Raw genomic sequence first — 22,232 nt, 5'->3', positions numbered from 1 at the left:
GAAATCTTGGACTTTATTAAAGACCTTGGAAAAAGTCTTATGCCTTATGTATATAGATGTATCACCCTGAACAAGCCTTATCTCATCTGGTCGTGAAAATTGTGCAGGGCTGTGCCTGCCTATTATTTGGAATGGAAACCTTGAGAATTCCGCTTGCTATTTGAGGTAGCAATGGGGCATGATGGGGAGGGTGCTGACCCTATAGCTTCACAGACTGGGGTTTAAATGTTGTTTTCAGGGATATTTAATTGCTTTGAGATCATGGGCAACTCACTTAACCTCTCTCAGTCTCCTTTACCTTATCTCTAAAAATAAGGGCTCAGACTTGGCCTGCAAGGTCCAAATGTTTGTAGGACGTGCATAGCTATTAAAATTTTACTTTTTATGTTGACTCTGATACCTACCTTTCTGAAGTTTCTTTTCAGTTCAGTGAACATAGCAGTATTCTAGGCTATAGGAATATAAAGATTTAATCAGAACCATCCATTTCTTCAAGGATCTTACATTCTTTTTTAAAAAAAGTAATTGCATCTTTATAACAAAGAATAAAGGAAAAAAAGTCACCAAAACTATCCGATACATCTGCTGAGTTTGACAATATATAAATGTTTGCAACCCATGGTTTTCCCTCACCTCCTCCCCCCAAGCAACAAAAGGAAGGCAGTTTCTGTTTTTTAAGGTTGTAAAGGACTGCCTTAATACCAGCAACCCGCTCAGGTTCACTGGTGGGAAGAAATGAGCCACCCTCATCATTGAGTGCTGAAAAGAAGGAGGTTAACTTTGCTCTAACACATAAAGAATATGCAACAATGATACAGTGACACAGCTTTTCTGGATGCAGCCCTGTCTCATCTCCTTATGGAAATGTGTCAGGTCAACAGGGTAGGTTCTGGGAATTTACATGGTCTTCGGAAATCTACCATGAAATTTATGACTCCATGTAAATGGGTAGAACTTTTTATGATCTTTGGTGACCATGAAGTTGTCAAGGGAGACAGGGATATCAGGGATATCAGGGATCGCTTCATTGCCTTTTAAGGAAAACTAACCCCTGTTGTGGGAAACGAAGGATCCCTGGTCCACAGGGACATAAGGGCCACACCTGATCGTTACAATTACACCAAAATGTTTGTTTCTTTTTATTTGTTTTAACTAAAGAACTTAAATTCTATTATTTCCTCCCATTTGTTTTAGTTTTACTCTTAAAAAGCACCACAGCATGATTCTATTTCTACCTTTATATTTTAGCATTTAGGAAAGTTATCATATCTTCCCTCCATCTTCCATCACTTCGCTATACTAAACTAGTCTTTGAATTGCTTCATATTACCTTGTTTTCTTCTCCCATTCTCTGTCTCTGTCTCCCATTTTTTTCTCCTCTTCTCTGAGTCTTTGTCTTGTCTGTCTCTCCCTCTGTTGGTAAATGCTTGTCTTGGAGAAGGGTCCAAAATTGAATATTGTACCCCCCATATAATCTAACTAGTGTCAAGTACAGTGGGGCTATTGCTTCTTAGGATTTACTCTATGTATTTGTATTCATTCAGCTCTCAATTGAGGTGAATATTGTGATCTAGATAAAATTAAAGTAAGTTAGATAGCACTAGAAAGGTATACAGTGAGGCTGCATAGGTTCTCACTTCTTATAAGGTGATGACTTGCTCTTGTACAACGGCATAAAAGTGATCATGTATATCATGTATTGCTGATGTAGGAGAGGAATCAGTCATATAGGAGAATGAGATTACCCACTAGGTATTAAAATGAGGTCTCTGCTGTATTATTCTGACACTCCCCCTTACTGTCGAAGATATCGCTGTTTTTTCATTCACACTGGTTTACAATCTCAGTGTCATCCTTGAATCCGCATTCTCAATCCCCATGCCTGGAATAGTCTTTCTCCTCACCTCCATTTTTTTTTAGTATCTCTGGCTTTCTTTAAGACTCCTCTAGCACATTTTTCAGTATGGTTGTTAGTTCCTTCTCCTCTAAGGTTATTTTTATGTATCTTGTCTGTACCTATGTTTGTACTTATTATTCATAAAATATAAGGGAACACTTGAGTAACAGAGACTATTTTTACTTTTTCTTTGCATCTCCAGTGCCTTGTACATAGTAAATGCTGATTAAGTTTATTGATTTAATTCATTAAATGGCTTCAAACTGATGAAACCCTCTCTCATTTAATCAAGATCCCTCATTTTACATATGAGGAAACAATGAAGAAAAATATAGAGATGTTTAAGTGACTTTGCTTGCATGTCATAGTCAATAAATAGTTATTAAGCATCTATTTGCCAGGCACTATGCCGAGCACTGGGGATACAAAAAGAGGCAAGAGCAATCCTTGCTTTCAAAGAGCTTACAATCTAATGGGGGAGACAAGAAGAAGACAAGTATGGACAAACAAGCTATAGACAAGATAAATAAGAAATGTTCAATAGAGGGAAGACATTAGAATTTATAGGATCTTCCTCTGGAAGATGAGATTTTAGTTGGGACTTAAAAGGAAGTCTGTAAAACCAGTAGGTGGAGATGAGGAGGGAGAGCATTCCTGGCATGGAGGGCAACTAGAGAGAATGCCTAGAGCTGAAAGATGTAGTATCTTGTTCATGGAACATCTAGGAGGCCAGCGTGTCAAGAACGAAGACTACATTTTGAGGAATAAAGTAATAATGAGACAGGAGAGGTAGGCGGGGACTAGGTAATGATGAGTTTTTAAAGGCAAAATGAAGGTTTTGTATTTGATTCTGGAGGAAATAGGGAGCCATGGGGAAGTGAATATGATTGGCCTTGTACCTTAGGAAAATCACTTTGATGACTGAATGGAAAATGGTTTGGAGTAGGGGGAGACATTTTTTCCCAGATTACGAGTGTGGATTGTTTCATCATATTCATATCCACAGAGCCTAGCACAGTATTGAATATAGTGACTGCTTAATATAGTAATTGCTTGGTTCTTGATATGTTGATCATATCAACATTTGGAATTGGATAGGACTTCCCTGCACTTTTTCAGAAAAGGCTTTGTGGAGTCAGGCATACATGAACCCAACTACTTAGTTTTGCCCAAGAATAGTATTGGTGATTATTCTCCATGTAAGGTAAGCCATATGCAATTGCAACAGGTCAGCCATGCTGATATTTATCCACTGAGCAAGTAGCTGAGCTGAGAATTGAATCTAGATACTCTTGACACCAGTGTTCTTTCCATTGTATCACAATGTAGCTATTAAAGTTTTTTTTTTGGCTGGGAAAGAGAGCATAGGATGGTTGGGGGACTTGAATAAGACAGAGTTCGAAGATGGTGATCTGTATTGTATCACCATGATCCACCAAAGCAAGATTAATTTTTTAGTAGCCAAGTCCTATTTTTGGTGAATATTTGATGTGTTCAGATGTTAAACCCTAGTTATTTTTCATACAGACAGCTGTAAAATCATGTGTCCTGCATACTTTACTTGTATAATTGATTTTTTTGAACCTAAATGCTGTAATTTGCATTTATACCCCCTATTAAATTTTATCTTGTTGATTTTGGTTTACCTTTTTGAAATGGTTTTGAATCTTCCTTCTGTTATCTATCATTTTAGAAATATTCGCTTCTTGGCATTTGTAGATTTAATAAATAACTTTTATATCTTCACAAAATCCCTATCATAGGACAGAATTGTTCTCCCATACATTTAAGAGTGACATCTTTCTTGAAAAAAAAAACACATTTTTTTTCTTCTGAGTTGGACCAAGTTGGTTTAGAAATGTTAATGTCAAATTTTGTAGGAGTTAATGATTAACTGCGATCTTTTTAAGCATTTGCTCAAGAATTTTGATAGTTTCAGCATGGCACATTTCTTCTATGGTAAATTCCTAAGAAAAGTGACAATTAAGAAAATTCCTAGAATTTAAGTAAAATCTGTGTATGTAAATAGTTTTGTCTAATTTTTTGGGCATTATGAGCTGTTAAAGAACAAAAATGATGATGTATCTTAAAATGATTTTAAATTACTGATAGAAGTTGAATGCTTTCTTTTTACATTTAAAATATAAAGCTAGTTAAAAATGACATTTCCTAACTATGTTTAACAGTGCTGATTGGTCATCTTGGATTAGAAAATAGACTGTGATCCTTTAATTTAAATACTTGACAAACTGAATTTCTCTTAAAATAGTGTGGTAATGAAAATTAATAGTTTTTAGAAGTTCCAGTTTAAATATAGTCTCACTTTAGGACATTTCTCTTCGAAAATAGACTAGGTTTTACACACACACACACACACACACACACACAGCATAAAATTTCATTGAATGTCTATATATGATGAGCCTAACAGTGGCATGAAATGTTCATCGTCAGATAAAGGTGACTTTGTTAAGTAAGTGCTATTCAAAAAGAAAGCCTAGGTCTACACATTTCAGTCTTCTAAAATTAAAAACCATTCTTGGGATTCCCCGTACCCCCCTTTTCTTTGGTAACATTTATTTTGCTCCTCTGCTTTGATTGTTTGTATTACAATGAAGTATTGAAGTAGTTTAAAGGTGGAAACAGAATTTTATGTTCTACATTTTAATTTATTTGGAATGTCCTTTATGTTCTGAAGAAATTGGCTTCTCAATGGAGAATTAAGTGAATTGCCTTGAAGTATGTTTTTAGTATTTTGGACAGGATATATGGGTAAGAATGCTTATATATTGTAGCAATTAAAGACAATTCACATTTGTGGCTTGGGCATAAATGTGTAAAAATTATACCCATCTATCTTATTACATTTCCTCTCTCCTCCCTGAGGACTTCACTATATACTTTATCTGTAATTGTTGCCAGTTTTCTATCATGTTCCCACTGGGCTTCTGGTGCAAAAAATCTTATCCTCTCGATGACAGAGCTTGCCTGAATGATTTCATGCTCCTAGCATTTTTGTTCACGGGAATTAGGGGCAAAATGTAACTACAGCTGAACAGAGCGTCTAGTTTTGTAATTTGGGAGTTTAGGCTCTGTTATTGGAACTAAATGAAGAGATGCAGGTGTTCTCCAGTGCCATTCCTTTGGGACTTCTGATGGTAGATGCTTGAAAAGAAAATGCATGTGTTTCCAGAGTCAAACAGCAGCTGTGAGACAAGAATTTATGTTTTTCTCAGAACTTTGGGATTTCAAAATGTTACATTTAATCACATGCACCGAAAGGAGAGCAAATGTTAAAGATGTTACATATAAAAGTAGGGTACTGATCTCTTTACCATACCATCTAGTTGTGGGAATATAGGAACAAAGTGATCTTTAATCTTAATATGAACAATTTCAAAAGGATTATGATAGTTGCCAGGACACGGTCTTTTGAAAACTGCATTTTAGCAGAGAATGTTGTTAGCCTACTAATTACTTTCGAAATCTACTTTATTCTTTGTCTCTTAGAGAAATAATAGATGCAAAGTAAATACACTAAGAAATATAGACAAGTATAAGGAAAATGAAGTCAATCTAAAATATTCCCAGATTGCATTTTTTGGGTGAATAGATTGCAGATACAGATTTTCCTATAATAAATAGAACAAAATATTTCTAAGTTACAAAGAGCATGAAAAACTTTTTTTTTCATATTCTATAAATGCTTGAAGAAAAAATTATTTGTAGGATCTTTTTATATGTTTTAGCATTTTCTAAAGAACATTTGAAATAAAATAAAAGTTACTTTTATATTTATTTGAATGTCTGAATTCTTTAATTACTTTTTTGAAAATGGGCCATTGCTAGAATTCCTTTTGTTTTAACTTTTTAAGGATATTATCTTTAAACTGTTTACTCTTTTAAATATGTTTATATTTTTAAAATTCTCATTTGTATAGAAAAATCAAGATTTTATGTTTGTTTAAAAAATCTGTTACTGTTGAAAGTTAAAATGGATCTTAAATGTTACATGATGTAATAGCATTTGATTTGTAAATAAGAAGAAATCTGCCTGTACTGTATTTTTGTTACTTAAGATAGTGGCTTAAAAAACCTAAATCCATTATAATCCACAGAATATCTTTAAAAAAAAAACCCAACAAACATCTAACAAATAGTATCTTCTAACAATATTGCCAATAAAAACTTCAAACAATTTTAACAACTAATGACATTTGTTTTGAATATTTGATAGAACAAACTTTTGCTAGTACAAAGTAATTTTTAGAGTCTCTCAAAATGTTTACTTTAATGCAGTTTTGAAATGTAATGATCAAAATTATGTATTTTTAAAGGAATATAATTTAAAATTTCCATGTAGATGTATAATTATTAACATTGCTTGCCTTCTCAATGGCTAGGGGAGGGATGGGAGAGAGGGAGAGAATTTGAAACTCAAAATTTTTAAAAAGAATGTTAAAAATAAATATATACATAATTTTAAAATAATTTCCACGTAGAGTACTGGTACTGGGTCAGGAAGATCTGAGTTCAAATCCAGACTTCAACATGTGTTAGCTGTGTGACCTGATCAAGTCATTTAACCTGCTTTCATTTCCTCATTTGTAAGATGAGGATGATAACAGCACCACCAGCAACCCAGGGTTATTGTCAGGATAAAAGTAAAGTGCTTTGCAAACCTTAAAGCACTACGTGATTGCTGGCTATCATCATTATCATTTTAAGAATAGACAATTATTACTAACATCTTGTCCATCTGCTTATTGTCATTTATATTTGTAATTAATATATGCTAGTATTTCACAGCTGAACATGACTTTGATGGACCAGCTTAATTTCTTTGTCTGAACAGAAAATTATCTCGATTTCCTGATCCTCCTGGTTCCATTCCATGTTTTTCCTCTCTTATTTCTTTAACTAGAAGTTGGTAATCTCTACTTACTATTTTCCTGTTGTAGAGCTTTTGATAAATTAGGTATTTGCTTGAGACCCTTTTGCCTGCTTTTATTTTGGGGTGTTTCCTGAGCCTTTCAGCTGACTTTCTAGCAGTACTCTAATCTGATGCGTAACACGGGAATCACTGTGGGTGGGCAGCTCTGAACATAGGGGTATATACTCGGCTACAGCTCCAGGGTCAAGCTCACCTTTTAAAGGTTAATCCTTCTCTAGTTAGTAGCAAGGGAAGGAACTAAGAATCAGGACTAGGCAGGCAAGAGGAAGTGACTTCATTGTCTCTCTGGAAAGTGTCCCAGGCCTGAAGAGCTTTGGCAGTGAACTAAAAGCAGAGTCCCAACCTTTTAACTGACATGACTTGGCTCTGTGGCTTGGAGGGTAGGGCCCCTGTGTACAGCACAGTGTCAGGGTTCTTGAAGCGGTTTCTGAGCATTAAGTAATCTAGTACAATAAAAAGCATTTTTGAGATTCTGATACAAAACAAGAAATACCCCCCCCCACACACACACACACACACACACACAACAAAACAAAGTGTAGGAAAGATTTTCTAACTTCTTCAAGTAGGTTATTACATTTAAGGGTAATGTTATCATTATGGTCTCAATTTCTTTTACATTTTGGGACGTTTTAAATGTCTCTAAGTGAGTTATTTTTGCTATTTTTCCCAACCTCCTTATGAGTTGTTTGTGAGGCCAGGTTATCATAGCATTATAATAGTTTCCAGGTTTTCAGCCTATATAGCTATGTTTTTGACCTAGCCCAGAGGAGAGAGATTTTTGGCTAGAGTGCTGAATTATTAAAAGCCGTTTGAATTTTTAGGGGATGGGCTTTGCTTTCAGTCTAATCTTAATACCTCCCCTCCCTTTTCCTCTCCTTCCTTCACCAAGTATATCTACTGGCATCATACTGTCCAGTTTGAAGGAGGCCATTTGATAAACTTTTAATTTCTAATAGAGCCTATTAAAGAAGATAGTAGAGGATTTTAAATGAGGGAACAAAAGTTGAAGGAATTTTCTAGGCAGAAAGTGATTTGTTTAGTAGGTACTTTCACTAAACGATAAGTGACCACAATTAGAGTGAATTTAAACTGATTACAGTAGTCATTTTAATTTGCCAGGTTTAAATATTGAAAAAAATAATTTTGTAATTTTGTTCCATTTCTCAGCTTTTTGGAGAGGTGCGGTGGCATAGGGGATAGGGAACTTGCCTAGGAGTTTATCCAGGTTCAGATTTGGCATCTGACACGCAGGCAAGTCACTTAACACATAGTGTCTCAAGTAACTATTTAAGACTACTTTGTAGGATGGGCACTGATCTACCTTAGTAGAGGAACATCCTCTACTGTTAATCATAGGTCTTGTCTCTAACTAACTGAACAACACCAGCTTGTAAGGCCACTTTAACCCTCCCTGTCCTTTCTACTGTCAGTCTTCTCTTCCTGTCATTCCTTGAGCTCTTTATGCTTGAACATGTGTTTCCTCTGAGGTGCCTTTTTGTTGTTTGCCCACTAACTCTTGAATTGTTGACTTTGCATTTAGGATCTTCCAAAGACTTGGAGCCTCAGAATCAGACATAAAACTGTACAGCTAGATGGTAACCCTTTCATTGTATGTTTGAGGAAACAGAATCAGAAAAAAAAGTTGTTTTGTTCAGTCACAAATAAAACCCTAAGTGGTTAAATAGACATCCTGATTTCTACTTCACCTGCTTTTGTCACTATAGGAAGCTGACGCTGAAGTCAATTTTGCCATTAATAGTTTTTGTTAAGATTTTCTGAAAAGGTTACTGCCATAGCTGCTTGAAGGTGACCTATCTTTTTTAGTAAGTCCAGATGACAAGATGCAGACCAGTGGGAAAAGAGAAACATGGTCGCCAGCAGAGGGCATACTTGCAGAAGCAGTGTCATTAAATGGTCAATACAGAGTTTTGGCTTCACCGTTTCTGGCCTGGAATATTGCATTATAGAATTGCTTCGACCCTTCACTTTAATTTGACCTTTTAGTCCATACCAGTCTTTGTTTTCTTCACGATTGGTCATCCTGGTGCCTTGCCAATATGTGTAATATTCCAGATTAAATTTTCTCTGTTTTGCTGCATAAAAAAAAAACCAAACTGAGACTTAGTAACTTGATGAATTTTCCTACTCCCCCCCCCCCCCCACATACTCTCTCGTTTCTTTGTTATTTTACTAACTAATGTGTTTTAAGTCTCTTTTCTTATCAAACTTTTTTGGATCTTTTTGAAAAATGTTCTAGATATCCTATCTCATATATATTCTAATCAGATTTAATCAGTTTTAAAATATCTGATCTAAAATATTTGATTAGTTGCTTTGAGTCTTGAGAGAGTCTACACTAACATTCATGAAATATATCGTTAAATCTGTCTTTTAAAAGTTTTTTTTCACAGAGGTCCTATGAAATCATTATTTAGCTTAAAAAGTAAGACTTATTCTGCTATTTCTGACATGGCCTTGACTATGCGAACCAAATTGAAACTGGGAGTGCACATGTGGGCTTCTGAAGCCAGGGAGTCTACAAGGCCTTTTTAAAAGATGATCTGGGATCTTAGTGTGCATCTGGATAGCATACCAGAGGGTTTTAAGAATAGGATAATTTGCATTCTTCTTTAAACAGTTTTATTTCCAGTGATGAACTCTACTTGAAACCTTTGATTAAATTCCCTCTTCCCCCTTTTGTTTTAAACAATTTTAATTCAAATGTTCTTTGGAGAATCCAGTTAAAGTTCTCTGTTAGTGTTCAGCTATCTGGGATGCTAGAAAACTGGCATTCTCTAACTTACAAGTAGGTTGCATTCCAAAAGTTAATTTGTAAATAGGTTGCTTGTTCCTCACTTGTTTTCCATAGAACCAATTTTAAATGGTGATTAGATTCTCCAACCAGTTTACAAAAAATCTAACTCACAGTGTAGTTAAAATACTATAAATTTGCAAAGAAAAATATCAAATAACTTTTGTTGCAATATGAGTAATTAGAAGAATAAAATTTCATAGGAATTTTGGATTTCTGCATGCTATTTGATTAGGATAGAGAAGGTAATTGTAGGCTTCTGTGGAAAGTATGAAAGGAACTGGGAGTTTTATTGGGTTTTTGAAGTTGGTTCTTTATGTCAAATGCATTCAAAATTTATACTGTCCTTTTCTTTGATACAAGTATATCACTAGCAAAATTCTTCTTATTTGTCATAATTATGGTCCATTTTATTTTATTTTATGCTTCCAATCAGAGAGAGGGTTAAGAATTTTCCTGAGGGCAAGAGAGGAGTTTAGAAGAAGTAGGGTGTCAAGGAGGATGAACATCTAAGGAAATGAACTAATTTTGAATTAATCCTATAACAGAAGTTTGGGTGACACATAGTCCCTGAGGATGTGAAGAAAGTTGTTGCTTAAGTTAACTGTCATCTGCCAGTGAAAGAAATTGGAAAGGAAAAAATACCCCTAACCACCCTTTCATAAGTCTGTAAGGGAATGTCTGTAAGATGGCTTGTGTCTGTAATTAACATTTAATTACATTCTGTTAAAAAGCTGCCATATAGTATAATTGGTTAATATAGAACTGTAGAGTTGATAATTAGCTTTGAAATCATCTCTTTCAGCTGTTGCATTTTACAGCTAAGTAGTTTGCCCAAGATTGTCCGAGTAGTTAGTGGCAAAGTTAGGACTAGAATTCAACTCTCTTTATTCATGCCTCAGTATCAAGTTCTATTCATGTAGTGTTTTTGTTCTTTATTTTTTTGAAATACATTTCTTTATCTTTGGGAAATGTACTCATAAATAATGTGTAGCAGCATGCTTTTGAAAAAGTCACGTATCTGCTGGTGTTGTACACATTTGTTCTTAGAAATGAAGATCCAGGGTAAATTAAGAGAAGTTATTGTCTCTCTTTCCTTTGACCTTGTTATAGAATGTTTCTCTTATGACTGCTCTCCTCTTCTCTATTTCTTTAAAAAACAAACAAACAGGCAGTAGCATCAGAACTGAGTTTGAGTTCAGTAGTGTGACGAAGTATCGTGCATTGTATCTTTGAAATGTAGTTCACTAATATATTTTGTTCAGTATTATGTGATGAGTCATTGAATTAATGCTTCAAAAGATCATTGCTTTCATTGGTTTGGGTATTCTTCCCCACAACATTATCAAAATCACTGCCCCATGACTTAGTAGATAGTCTTCATCAATTGGTATACCTGCTAATCACCTTATACCTCTGGAAATTTATCCCTAGGTGAGTGATCACCCTTCTAGTGATAAGGCTCTCCAAAATTGGCTGTCTTTTCTTGGGCAATGTTCACACAGTTCATAATGAATCCTTTCCAGTTTGGCAGGACCTGCCTTCAAAGAACTTAAATTCTACTGAGAGAAAGCAATATGTATCCAAATAAGTAAGTACAAGATTGTTTGAGGAGGTAGTATTTTAAAAACGGGTGGAACTGAGACTTGTCATGGAGGTGACATCTGAATTGATTCTTGAAGAAAAATTCTGAGAAGTGAATATGAGGAATCTAACATTCCAGTTAGATCAGTCAGAAAGCACTTATCCAATATCTTTTATCTGCCACTTCAGGCATAGAATACAACTTGTTCAAATTTATAGAGATGGGGGTGGAGCCAAGATGGCAGAGTAGAAACACACAATTACGCTAGCTCTGAACCCACAGCCCATGAAATATCTGTAGAAAAGAGCTGCCAATAAAGGAGCAAGGAGGCAGGAGAAGCCACAGAACAGTGGAGCGGACGTGATTTCTGTTCCAGAGAGCCTGAAAACCTCTCGCAAAAGGTTCTTCGCTCTGTGGACACGGAACTGAGCCCAGCCCTGCGTTGACCACCCAGCGCTGAGAGGAGCAGATCCGAGCGGGCTTCAGGGACAGAATCTCTAGCAGCCGCGTGGGTCCCTCCACCCACAGGTGACAAGGGTTGGTGAGAGGCTCTCTTCGGCGGGTCGAGAGGGGAGTGGGGAGCCCCCATGACTCAGCCCCCCTCGGGAGGCACCAATGGAGGTGGGAGCAGACCAGGGCTCCCCAAGCAGGCAGGAGCCCGGATCCATTGTTGAAGGTCTCTGTATAAACCCCCTGAGGGAACTGAGCCCGTGAGGCGGCCCTGCCCCCACCCGGGCAGCTGAACTTGATCTCACACTGAATAGCAGCCCTGCCCCCACCCAAAGCCCTGAGGCTGGGAAGCAGCATTTGAGTCTCAGACCCCAAGCGCTGGCTGGGAGGATCCTGAGGGGAGGTGGGTGTGAGGAGAATATTCAGAGGTCAAGTCACTGGCTGGAAAAATGCCCAGAAAAGGGAAAAAAACCAAGACTATAGAGGGTTACTTTCTTGGTGAGCAGGTTTCTCCTCCCCTCCTTTCTGATGAGGAAGAGCGGTGCTCACCATCAGGGAAAGACACGGAAGTCAGGGCTTCTGCATCCCAGCCCACTCAATGGGCTCAGACCATGGAAAAGCTCAAAAAGAGCTCAGAAAATTTTGAAAATTATGTTAGAGGACTGGAGGAAAAACTGGGAAGAGCAATCAAAGACATGCAAGCAAAGTATGAACAGCAGATCAGCACTCTGCTAAAGGAGACCCAAAAAAATGCTGAAGAAAATAACACCCTGAAAAATAGGCTAACTCAAATTTATAGAGATGAGAGATGAAATGTCTAGTACAAGAAGCTGGTAGTTCAGTTTGGCCAGAATGTATTCTGTATAAGGGAGAATAATGTGAAATAATACTGGAAAGATAGTTTTAAGACAGAAAATGGAGGACTTTAGTTTCTATGTTAAACATTTTCTTTTTTCTCTTACAGGCAGTGAGTAGATAGCTATGGAAATTTTTTGAGCAGGAAAGTAACATGGTGTACTCTGTGTTTTAGAGTGATTGTTTGGCAGCTGTGTAGAAATGGATTAGAGAAGGCAGGGACTGGAAGCAAGCCTCAATTAAATTATAAATCAGGTAGTAACATATTCAAAACTACCCTTTTTTATGCTTCTCTTTTTTACAGTACAACAAAGCATATTTTTAGAAATACAGCTTTGGTTCAAACTCTGCCTCTTACACATATTAATTGTGTGACCCCAAACAGTAACTTAATTTCTCAGTACCTCAAGCAAAAGTATGTGAGATTATGGTGCAATGAAAAGTGTTGAATCCATAATCAGGTTCAAACCCTGACTTTTCTACTATGTAACCTTTGAACATGTTACTTCAGTCAGTCAATCAGTCGGCATTTAGTAAGTGTCTGTTGTGTGCTAGGCACTATGCTAAGCACTTCATTTATTTGGGTCTCAGTTTCCTCAAATATAAAATAATGAGGTTAAAGAAGGTGATCTCAAAAGTCCCTTTCATCTCTAAATCTGTGATACTCTGATCCTATAGGTTACAGAACTGTTGTTGATCTATATCAGTGGAGTAACCATCTTACAATGGGAATTTCCTAAACCTATGAAATCATAGGTCTGGAACAGCCACAACAAATGTCACTGAAGCTAGTGCTAGATGAAGGAAGCTTCTATGCAGTTAGTGCTTTGTTTAGCTTTATTTGCCTCTTCATGGATAAGAGCCTTTTTAAAACAGTCATAATGATGATTATATGATTCAGCCTTAATACAAAAACCAGCAAGTCTTTGTGGAACATTGAAATTTTACACATGAGCACTGAGAAATCAGCTTGCTGCTGGTGAGGAATGGAGAGCTTTTTTATTTGATGTCTTAGATGAGAACATATTAATCTTTGGATAACAGTGATAACCAGAATATTGAAAATGCCTTAGAATCCAGGAGGAAGAAACACCAGACCCTTCTTATTGCATTGGCCCAACATTTTAGTGGTTTTTATGGATTTTCTTTCTTTTGGTATTCCAATAAAAATCGTGCTAAAAATAACCTGCTAGTAAAAGTACTGATGGGGAAGTTGGGTGGTGCAGAGTTTACAGAACAGTGGGTCTGGAATTAGAAAGGTTGGAGTTCAGATTTGACTGCAAATACAAGCTCTGTGACCCTAGACAAGTCACTTAACCCCTGCCCAAAGCTAGAGAAAGAAATGGTAAACCAATCCAATATCTTTGCCAAGAAAACTATGAACAGTTGGTCCATGGAGTCAGAGAGTATGACATGACTGAATGACTGAACAACAAGAAAAACAACAACAGAAGTGCTGATATGTTTTGGTTGTAGATTGGGATAAAAATAGATATTTGTCAGTTATTGATTTTCCATTCTGGGAAGGGGTATTAATGAACTTCATTATGTATACAGACTCCTCATTTTGAAAATCTGTATCAACTTCTTAAATCACTGAATCTTAGGCAACTAGCTGGCCTAGCTAGTAGTGATTAGAATGCTGAATCTAAGTTCAGATCCTGCCTCATGCATATATGGAACCATTGGTTACACAGAGGGGAAATTTTGAATACTGTGAATATTTGAAGTTTGGAAAAAAACTTATCTTGGCAGTATACTTTCCAGGGATGTACGCATGGATGATGTGGTTGACACATGCATTGCCAGAGCTACCTCAGTGATTGGGAGGCTCTGAAGGAAGTATGGGAGGTATTAGACTGACTGCCAAACTGAGGGTCTACAGAGTCATTGTGCTGACCTCATTGTTGTATGCCTGTGAAACCTGGACAGTCTAACCTGCACCATGCCAGGAAACTGAATTGCTTTCATTTGAATTGTCTTAGGAAGATTCTGAAGATCCCCTGTAAGACAAGGTGGCAGACAGTGAGATCCTTTCTCCAACTGAATTGCCAAGCATTCAAACTCTACTTCAGAGAGCACAGCCCTAGTGGGCTGGCCACATTGTTTGAATGCCAAATGTACATTTGCCAAAAAGAGTATTTTACAGAGAACTCACACAAGGCAGGGGTTCACATAGAGGTCAGCCGAAGAGATAGAAGGATACTCTCAAGGTCTTCCTGAAGAACTTCAGAATCAATTGTGAGACATGGGAGCCACTGACCTGGGATTGTCCAGAATGGTGTGCCCAAATCAAAGAAGGCACTCTTCTCTGTCAGCAAAGCAGAATTGCAGTAGCTCAAAAGAAATGAGAGATGTGCAAATTTAGATATGTTTCCACTCCAGATGTTCATATGGACTACTTCTGCCCAACTTGTGGTGGAGGATTCTGAGCTTGTATTGATAATCAGCCACAGTCTGACATACTATACCTTGACCCCAACAGAGTGATGTTATTTTCGTTCTCTTGAGCATGAAGGACAAACAACAACAGCTGGATGGCAGGGGACAAGTTATTTAACCTTCCTTAGCCTCAATTCATATGTAAAATAAGGATACTAATAGTATCTACCTCATAGGACTATTGTCTGGATCAAATGAAATAATACTTATAAAGTGCTTTGCAGAACTCAAAGCTATCTATATAATTGCTACCTATTATTATTTGCAAAAAAAACCCCAAAACCCTTGTAACAATGATAGTGTTTTTTCTTCCTTATTGCCTGTAATTATTAATTTTGCCACTCTTATGTGGCATTTACTTTATTCTATTGTAATTTAAATATTTCATGTTGATGCCTGGCACATAGTTGGCACTAATACATGGTGATTTCCTCCCTCCCTTCCTCCCTTCCTTCTCTCCTTCCTTCCTTCCTTCCTTCCTTCCTTCCTTCCTTCCTTCCTTCCTTCCTTCCTTCCTTCCTTCCTCAGTATAACCTTCTAGAGGGCAAAGATACAATTAGACTTTTATTCATTTCTGAAAAGCTTTTAAAAAGTGCATACTGTGCTCATGGCATTGTGCTAGACCAGTAATGGGGAACCTGTGGTAGGTTACCCAACCCTGTGCCTACGTATTGGAAATACAAAGATGATAAATGACATTCCTTGCCTCAAGATGTTTCCAGCCTTATCAGGGCCACATAATTTGTGTACAAGTAATTATAATACAAGGTAGAATGTAATAAATGCAAAGAAGAAACCTTTCTCTTATATTCTCCAGTATTACTACTGGGTGCTCCAGAAGTGCTTGTACAAACAAAAACTTAATATGTGTATGAATATTTGTATTTGTAATGAGCAAGCTTGATTCCCTAAAATAAATTCAGAGACAGTTCCCCCCATTTCTTTGAAAAAATAAGAATATTGCATATTTAAAAATTTTGTAAAAATATGTTAATTTTGTAGAACTTTGTTACTGTTTAAAAGATCTTTTTATTATGAGGGTTGGGTCAAATGGAGGTGATATAAAAACAAAAGCTAACAATGAAAAGGTACTTTTAAAAATAATTTTAAAGAAGTATTTATAGAATTTATAGAAGAATTTAAGCTCTGTCTTTTTTTTTTCTTTCTTACCTTCTGGAAATGAGAATCAGCAGATATTTTAAAATGATTACTGAATATTACATCTACCCATTCTTCTATCAAGTACTTTTTTCTGCAATTTATAGTCTTATCCATTGTGTAGAATACAGAAAGGTTTTGTGATTTGCTCAGGGTCACAGGAGCATCGGCATTGAGCATCTGCCACATCATGCTGTTTCTCTAGTTGCTACAGAAATAAAGACAAAAATAAAAGGTGTCCCTGCCCCGAAGAGCTTGTATTCAGCTGGAATCAGTTGTTCTTTAATTTGACATGTTCATGCTTTAAGCCTCATATGGTGGGTGCTTAATAGGGAAGTTGGTGACAATATGTGGGGTAGGGTCAGATAGGAAGTTTCGAGTTAATATAGATAAGGACAGTGAGTCAGAGAAGGTAAAAATCTGTCTAAAATGTGCCCAGGCTTCTGGAGGAAACATCTGTCATAAAATTCCTTGTTATTTTAACATTTATTCATCGCTAAGAAAAACATCTTAATTTTAAAATGTGAAAAGTTAATCTCAATTTAAATATGTGAAAATTCATTACAAAATATTTTCAGTGGATGAAATAACTATAGAATATGAAAGATACTACTGTCAGTCTTCAGCACTAATTTTAACATAAATATGTGTTATTAATATATAATTCATCTGTTTGGAGTTAATTATTAATCATAATTTTATTTTTATCCTTAAAAATAAGTGCCAAAGTTAATAATGTTTTTTAAAAAATTTGATTAATTGTTAACAAAGCATGACAGAAGTAAGCTTCACTCAGCCTGTGAAAGGGATGACTTAACACAACTGTTGATGCATATGGAGTGAAACATCTTTATCAGGTTAATACAAGAAGCAGTCATGCCCTACTTGAATTACTCATTTATAATAGCTGAACAGCAGCCTGCATGTGGACTTTGAAATCCTGGGAAAATAAGATGCATGCATGCATCCAAATGTCTAAAGGATTTACTCTAAGCAGCTGGAAAATGTTGAGCTATGTTGTCAGCTACTAGGTTTTTGGCCTTCAGGGAGATGTGATCAATTTAATTACTGACCAACTTCAATGACTACTTTAATGATTATTGCCTAAATTCTTAAATCTCAAAGTTTTTAACTTCAAAGACTCTGTTTAGAGTTTATTTTAAAATATATAAAATAAAAAGTCAAAATTAAGTTGTGTTTGAAAAAATGTACTTTGCTTAAGTATGTCAAACATCCTGTAGAGCATATAGTTTGAAAAACTGTATCTTTGGAAATTAAATAGAGTATTCCAGATATTAAACATTTTGCATCTGGAAATTAATATATTATTGTTATTAAACAAGTAAATATAAAGCGTGCCTCTTCACTTTAAGGATCTTATTCTACCTTTCTGTCCCTACTACTTCTGTCGTTTTGTACATACGATGGGTTCATGGAGGTATCTCTGTTTCTTCTATAGTCTTATTTCATAAATGGACTCTGAAATTTATTTTTTGAAACATTGCAGATAAATTCACTACTTGCATTTATTTTCCATTTACTCTCTTACAAATGTCTTATCCAGAATAGATTTCTCAATGATTTTCTGGTAAAATACATATAATTCACCTCATAACAGCTTTGAAGATACTGTCATGTTTGGGGGAAATGTCCTTTTCAGACTAAAGATATATACTAAGGCAGACATTTTTAAATTTGATCCTCCCTGTGGATGCTCTACTTGAGTTTTCCTTTGATAAATCACTTGATATTTTCATGATTGCTTCTTAATCTTTTAAGTGAAAGCCACAGTGATGACCTCCCCCTCAAGGGCTCTTGTGTAGGTTAACAAAGGGTAGTTAACACTTCGAAAATATGTCAGTACTAAAGATTATAATTCATCATCACCACCATCTCTATCAGCTAACAATTTAGCATGTGGCCAGTTGCACAAAGAGATGATATAGAAGGGGGATGTAGTACCTGAGTTTAAATGAGTAATCTATAGGTAGCTCAGGAATGAATATACTTTCTGTGTGTGTGTACTTATGTAAATGTGTGTAAGTATATATAGCTTTTTGAGATGGTGGTGAACCCTGATTGAATTTGAAACAAAAGTGAAAAGGTAAGTGAGTGTAAATTAAAACTTTGAGAAGTCTGCAAAACATTTATAAAATGTAAATTTTATGAATATAAATTATTTACTAATTAATTTATTTAAGATTTTGAGTTCTAAATTTTCCCCCTTCTTTTTTTTCCCAACACGCAGTGCAGTTTGATATAAGCTCTACATATACATTCATATTAAACATGTTTTCACATGAGTCATATTTTAAAGAAGAATTAGTGGGAGGAACCATGAGAAAGAAGAAACAAAACAGAGAGAGCAAGTAGTAGGCTTCAATCTATAGTTCTTTTTCTGGATTTGGACAGCATTTTCCATCATGATTCTTTTGAAATTGTCTTAGATCCTTGCATTACTGAGAAGGACTGTCTATCAAAGTTAGTCATTGCGTGCAGTTTTTTTCTTACTGTGTATAATGTTCTCCTGATTCTGCTCACTTCACTCAGCATCAGTTCATATAAGTCTTTCCAGGTTTTTCTGAAGTTCACTTGCTTATCATTTCTTATAGCCCAATAGTATTCCATTACATTCATATACTACAGCTTGTTCAACCATTCCCCTCTTGATGAGTATCCCCCCAGTTTCCATGAAAAGAGCTGCTATAAATATTTTTGTACATGTGTATCCTTTTGCCATTTTATGATCTCTGGAATACAGACCTAGAAGTGGTTTTGCAGGGTGAAAGGGCAGTGTACCTTTTTATAGCCGTTTGTGCATAGTTCTGAATTCCTCTCCAGAAAGTTTGGATCAGTTCACAATTCCACTAATAATGCACTACTGTTCCAATTTTCCCACATATTCGCCAACATTTATTTATTATTTTCCTGTTTTATCATGTTAGCTAATCTGATATATCAAGACAGTTTTTAACATCAATTTTTCCCCCATTAAACTTTTTTTTAATGGTCTCAAAATTCTGTGACAAATTTTTGGTCAAGTTTCCATTTAAAAATTACTTATTTTAAAAACTAATAACTTAAAACTGCCACAAAACAAATGGTCCACAAAAACATTTCTATCCTTCTGAAACTTTTATGGTGCATTTAATCATTTATCAGTCTTTTACTATTAAGCTTAAATGACCAATTGAGATAAACAGTTCTGAGACTGTGCTTCTACCACTGATTAAGATTGGGGTGGCAAGTGTTGTACAGAACACTCGTTTAGACTTCTGGGTAGATTTTGTGACCTTGCCAGCTCCAGGAGCCTTCTTGTCAACTGCCTTGATGACACCAACTACCACAGTCTGCCTCATATCACAAACAGGAAAACAACCTAGAGGAGGATAATCAGAGAAGCTCTCCACACACATGTCATCGATGGCAATGTCACCAGATTTCAGGAATTTAGGGCCATCTTCCAGTTTCTTGCCAGAATGATGATCAATCTTCTCCTTCAGTTCAGCAAATTTGTAAGTAGTGTGACAATCCAGAACAAGTGCATAGCCAGGACTAATTTGGCCTGGATAGTTCAGGCTAATAACCTGTACGGTGAAACCATTGCTTCCATAGGTGAATCATTCTTGCTATTACCAACCACAATTCCACAGTGGACATCTTTGACAGACATGTGCTTGACATTGAAATCAACATTATCTCCTGTAAGACCCTCACTCAAAGTTTCATGGTGCGTTTCAACAAAATTTTTACTTCAGTTGTAGCATTAAATGGGGCAACAGTGACCACCATGCCTGGCTTTAGAACACCAGTTTCCACTTGGTCAACAGGTACAGTACCAATGCTACTAATCTTGTAGACATCTTGGGGGGTAGATGAAGGGGCTGGTTAGTTGGATGCGTTGGTGGTGGGATGCAATCCAAAGCTTCAAGCAGTGTAATTCCATTAGCATTCCCATCCTTATGAATGACTTTCCATCCCTTGAACCAAGGCATATTGGAGCTTTACTCCAGCATGTTGTTACCCTTCCAACCTGCATTTGACACAAAAGCTACTGTATTAGGATTGTAGCCAATTTTCTTAATGTAGGTACTAAATTCCTTGACAATTTCCTCATATCTCTTCTGGCTGTAGCGGGGCTCAGTGGAATCCATTTTGTTCACACCAACAATCAGTTGTTTTACACCTAGTGTGTAGGCCAGAAGGGCATGCTCATGGATCTGCCCATTTTTGAGATACCAGCTTCAAATTCACCAACACTAGCAGTAACAATCAGGACAGCACAGTCAGACTGAGATGTGCCTGTAATCATGTTTTTGATAAAGTCTCTGTGTCCTGGAGCATCAATAATGGTCACATAGTACTTGTTGGTCTGAAATTTCCACAGGGAGATATCAGTAGTGATACTATTCTCACGTTCACCCTTCAGTTCATCCAAGACCCAGGCATATTTGAAGGAGCCCTTTTCCATCTCAGCAATCTCCTTCTTGAACTTCTTAATGGTTCTCTTATCAATTCCACCACATTTGTAGATGAGTTGGCCATCAGTGGTGGACTTGCCAGAGTCTGCACATCTAATGATGACAGTGTTAATCTGAGTCTTTTCTTTGCCCATTTTTGTGGCTATTTAGTGATGATTGTTCACAACACCTGTGTTTTGGTGGCAAACCCGTTGTGGGGAAAAAAAAATAAAAACATTCTTTTTTTTTTTTTTTACAAGATTTTGTGTTCCAAATTTTACTCTCTTCTTTCCTCTCTTTCTAAAATGGTAGGCAGTTTTATATAGGTTATACATGTGCTATCCTGTGAAACATATTTCCATATTAGTCACAATTGTGAAAGAAGAAATAGATCAGAAAAAAAAAACACAAGAATAAAGTGAAAAAGTATACTTTTATTCAGTCTATCAGTTCTTTAACTCGATGCATTTTTCCTCATGAGTCCTTTGCATTTGTCTTAGATCATTGTTGCTGAGAAGTGCTGAGTCTTTCATAGTAGATCATCACACAATATTGCTGATACTGTGTGCAATATTTTCCTAGTTCTGCTCATTTCACTTTGTATGAGTTTGTACAAGTCTTTCCAGGTTTTTCTGAAATCTGCTTGTTAATCATTTCTTATTGTGTAATAGTATTCCATTACATTCATATCCTACAGCTTGTTCAGCCATTCCCCAGTTGCATGGGCATCTCCTCAGATGCCAATATTTTTTCACCACAAAAAGGGATACTATGAATATTTTTGGACATAATAAGTCCTTTCCCCTTTTTCATGATCTTCTTAGCATATAGACCTAGTAGTGGTATTGCTGGATCAAAGGATATACACGGTTTTATAGCCCTTTGGGTATAGTTCCAAATTGCTCTCCAGAATGATTAAATCAGCCCACAACTCCAGCAACAATGCATTAATGTTCCAATTTTCCTGCATCTTCTCCAACATTTATCATTTTTCATCTTTTTGTCATATTAGCTTCTCTGATAGGTGTGAGGTGGTACCTCAGAATTGTTTCAATTAGCATTTCTGTAATCAGAAGTGATTTAGAGCACTTCTTCTTATGCCTATAGAGAGATTTGAGTTCTTTGAATACTGCCTGTTCATAACATTTGACCATTTATCAATTGGGGAAATGTTTGCATTCTTATAAATTTGACTCACTTGTTGAAAAGATTGTTTCCCATCTTCCTGCCTTCCTTCCAATCTTGGTTGCATTGGTTTTGTTTGTCCAGAAGTTTTTTTTTTAATTTAACATAATCAAAATGATCACTTTTACATTTCATAATGGCTCTCTGTCACTTATTTAAAGTCTTCCCTTCCCTTAGATCTGACAAATAGACTCCTCCTTGCTCTTCTCATTTCCTTATGATGTCACTCTTTATCTCTAAATCATGCACCCATTTTGACCTTATCTTCATATGCAGTGTGAGATGTTGGTCTGTATCCAATTTGTGTCCTGTTATTTTCCAGTTTTAGCAGCAGTTTTTGTCTGATAATGAGTTCTTATCCCAAAAGTTCCAGTCTTTGGGTTTATCAAATACTAAGTTACTATGATCATTCAGTCCTATGATCTTTTGTA

At 36.2% G+C, this 22,232-nt stretch overlaps 1 protein-coding gene across 20 annotated transcripts in view; it reads left to right on the top strand.

Moving 5' to 3' along the window:
• Positions 1-22,232, top strand: part of VPS13B (vacuolar protein sorting 13 homolog B) — a 1,048,068-nt gene that overhangs the window by 300,605 nt on the left and 725,231 nt on the right. The window contains exon 20 of one of the 20 annotated variants that reach the window (XM_072606881.1): positions 8,683-8,768. The exons of the other annotated variants lie outside the window; for them this stretch is intronic. Coding sequence (XP_072462982.1) covers positions 8,683-8,768 — 86 coding nt within the window. The remainder of the gene's footprint in view (positions 1-8,682; positions 8,769-22,232) is intronic. 20 annotated transcript variants of the gene reach the window in all.

This window comes from Notamacropus eugenii, chromosome 4, assembly GCF_028372415.1.
Source record: "Notamacropus eugenii isolate mMacEug1 chromosome 4, mMacEug1.pri_v2, whole genome shotgun sequence".
Taxonomy (NCBI): Eukaryota; Metazoa; Chordata; class Mammalia; order Diprotodontia; family Macropodidae; genus Notamacropus; species Notamacropus eugenii.
This window is presented reverse-complemented; position numbering and strand designations above follow the sequence as displayed.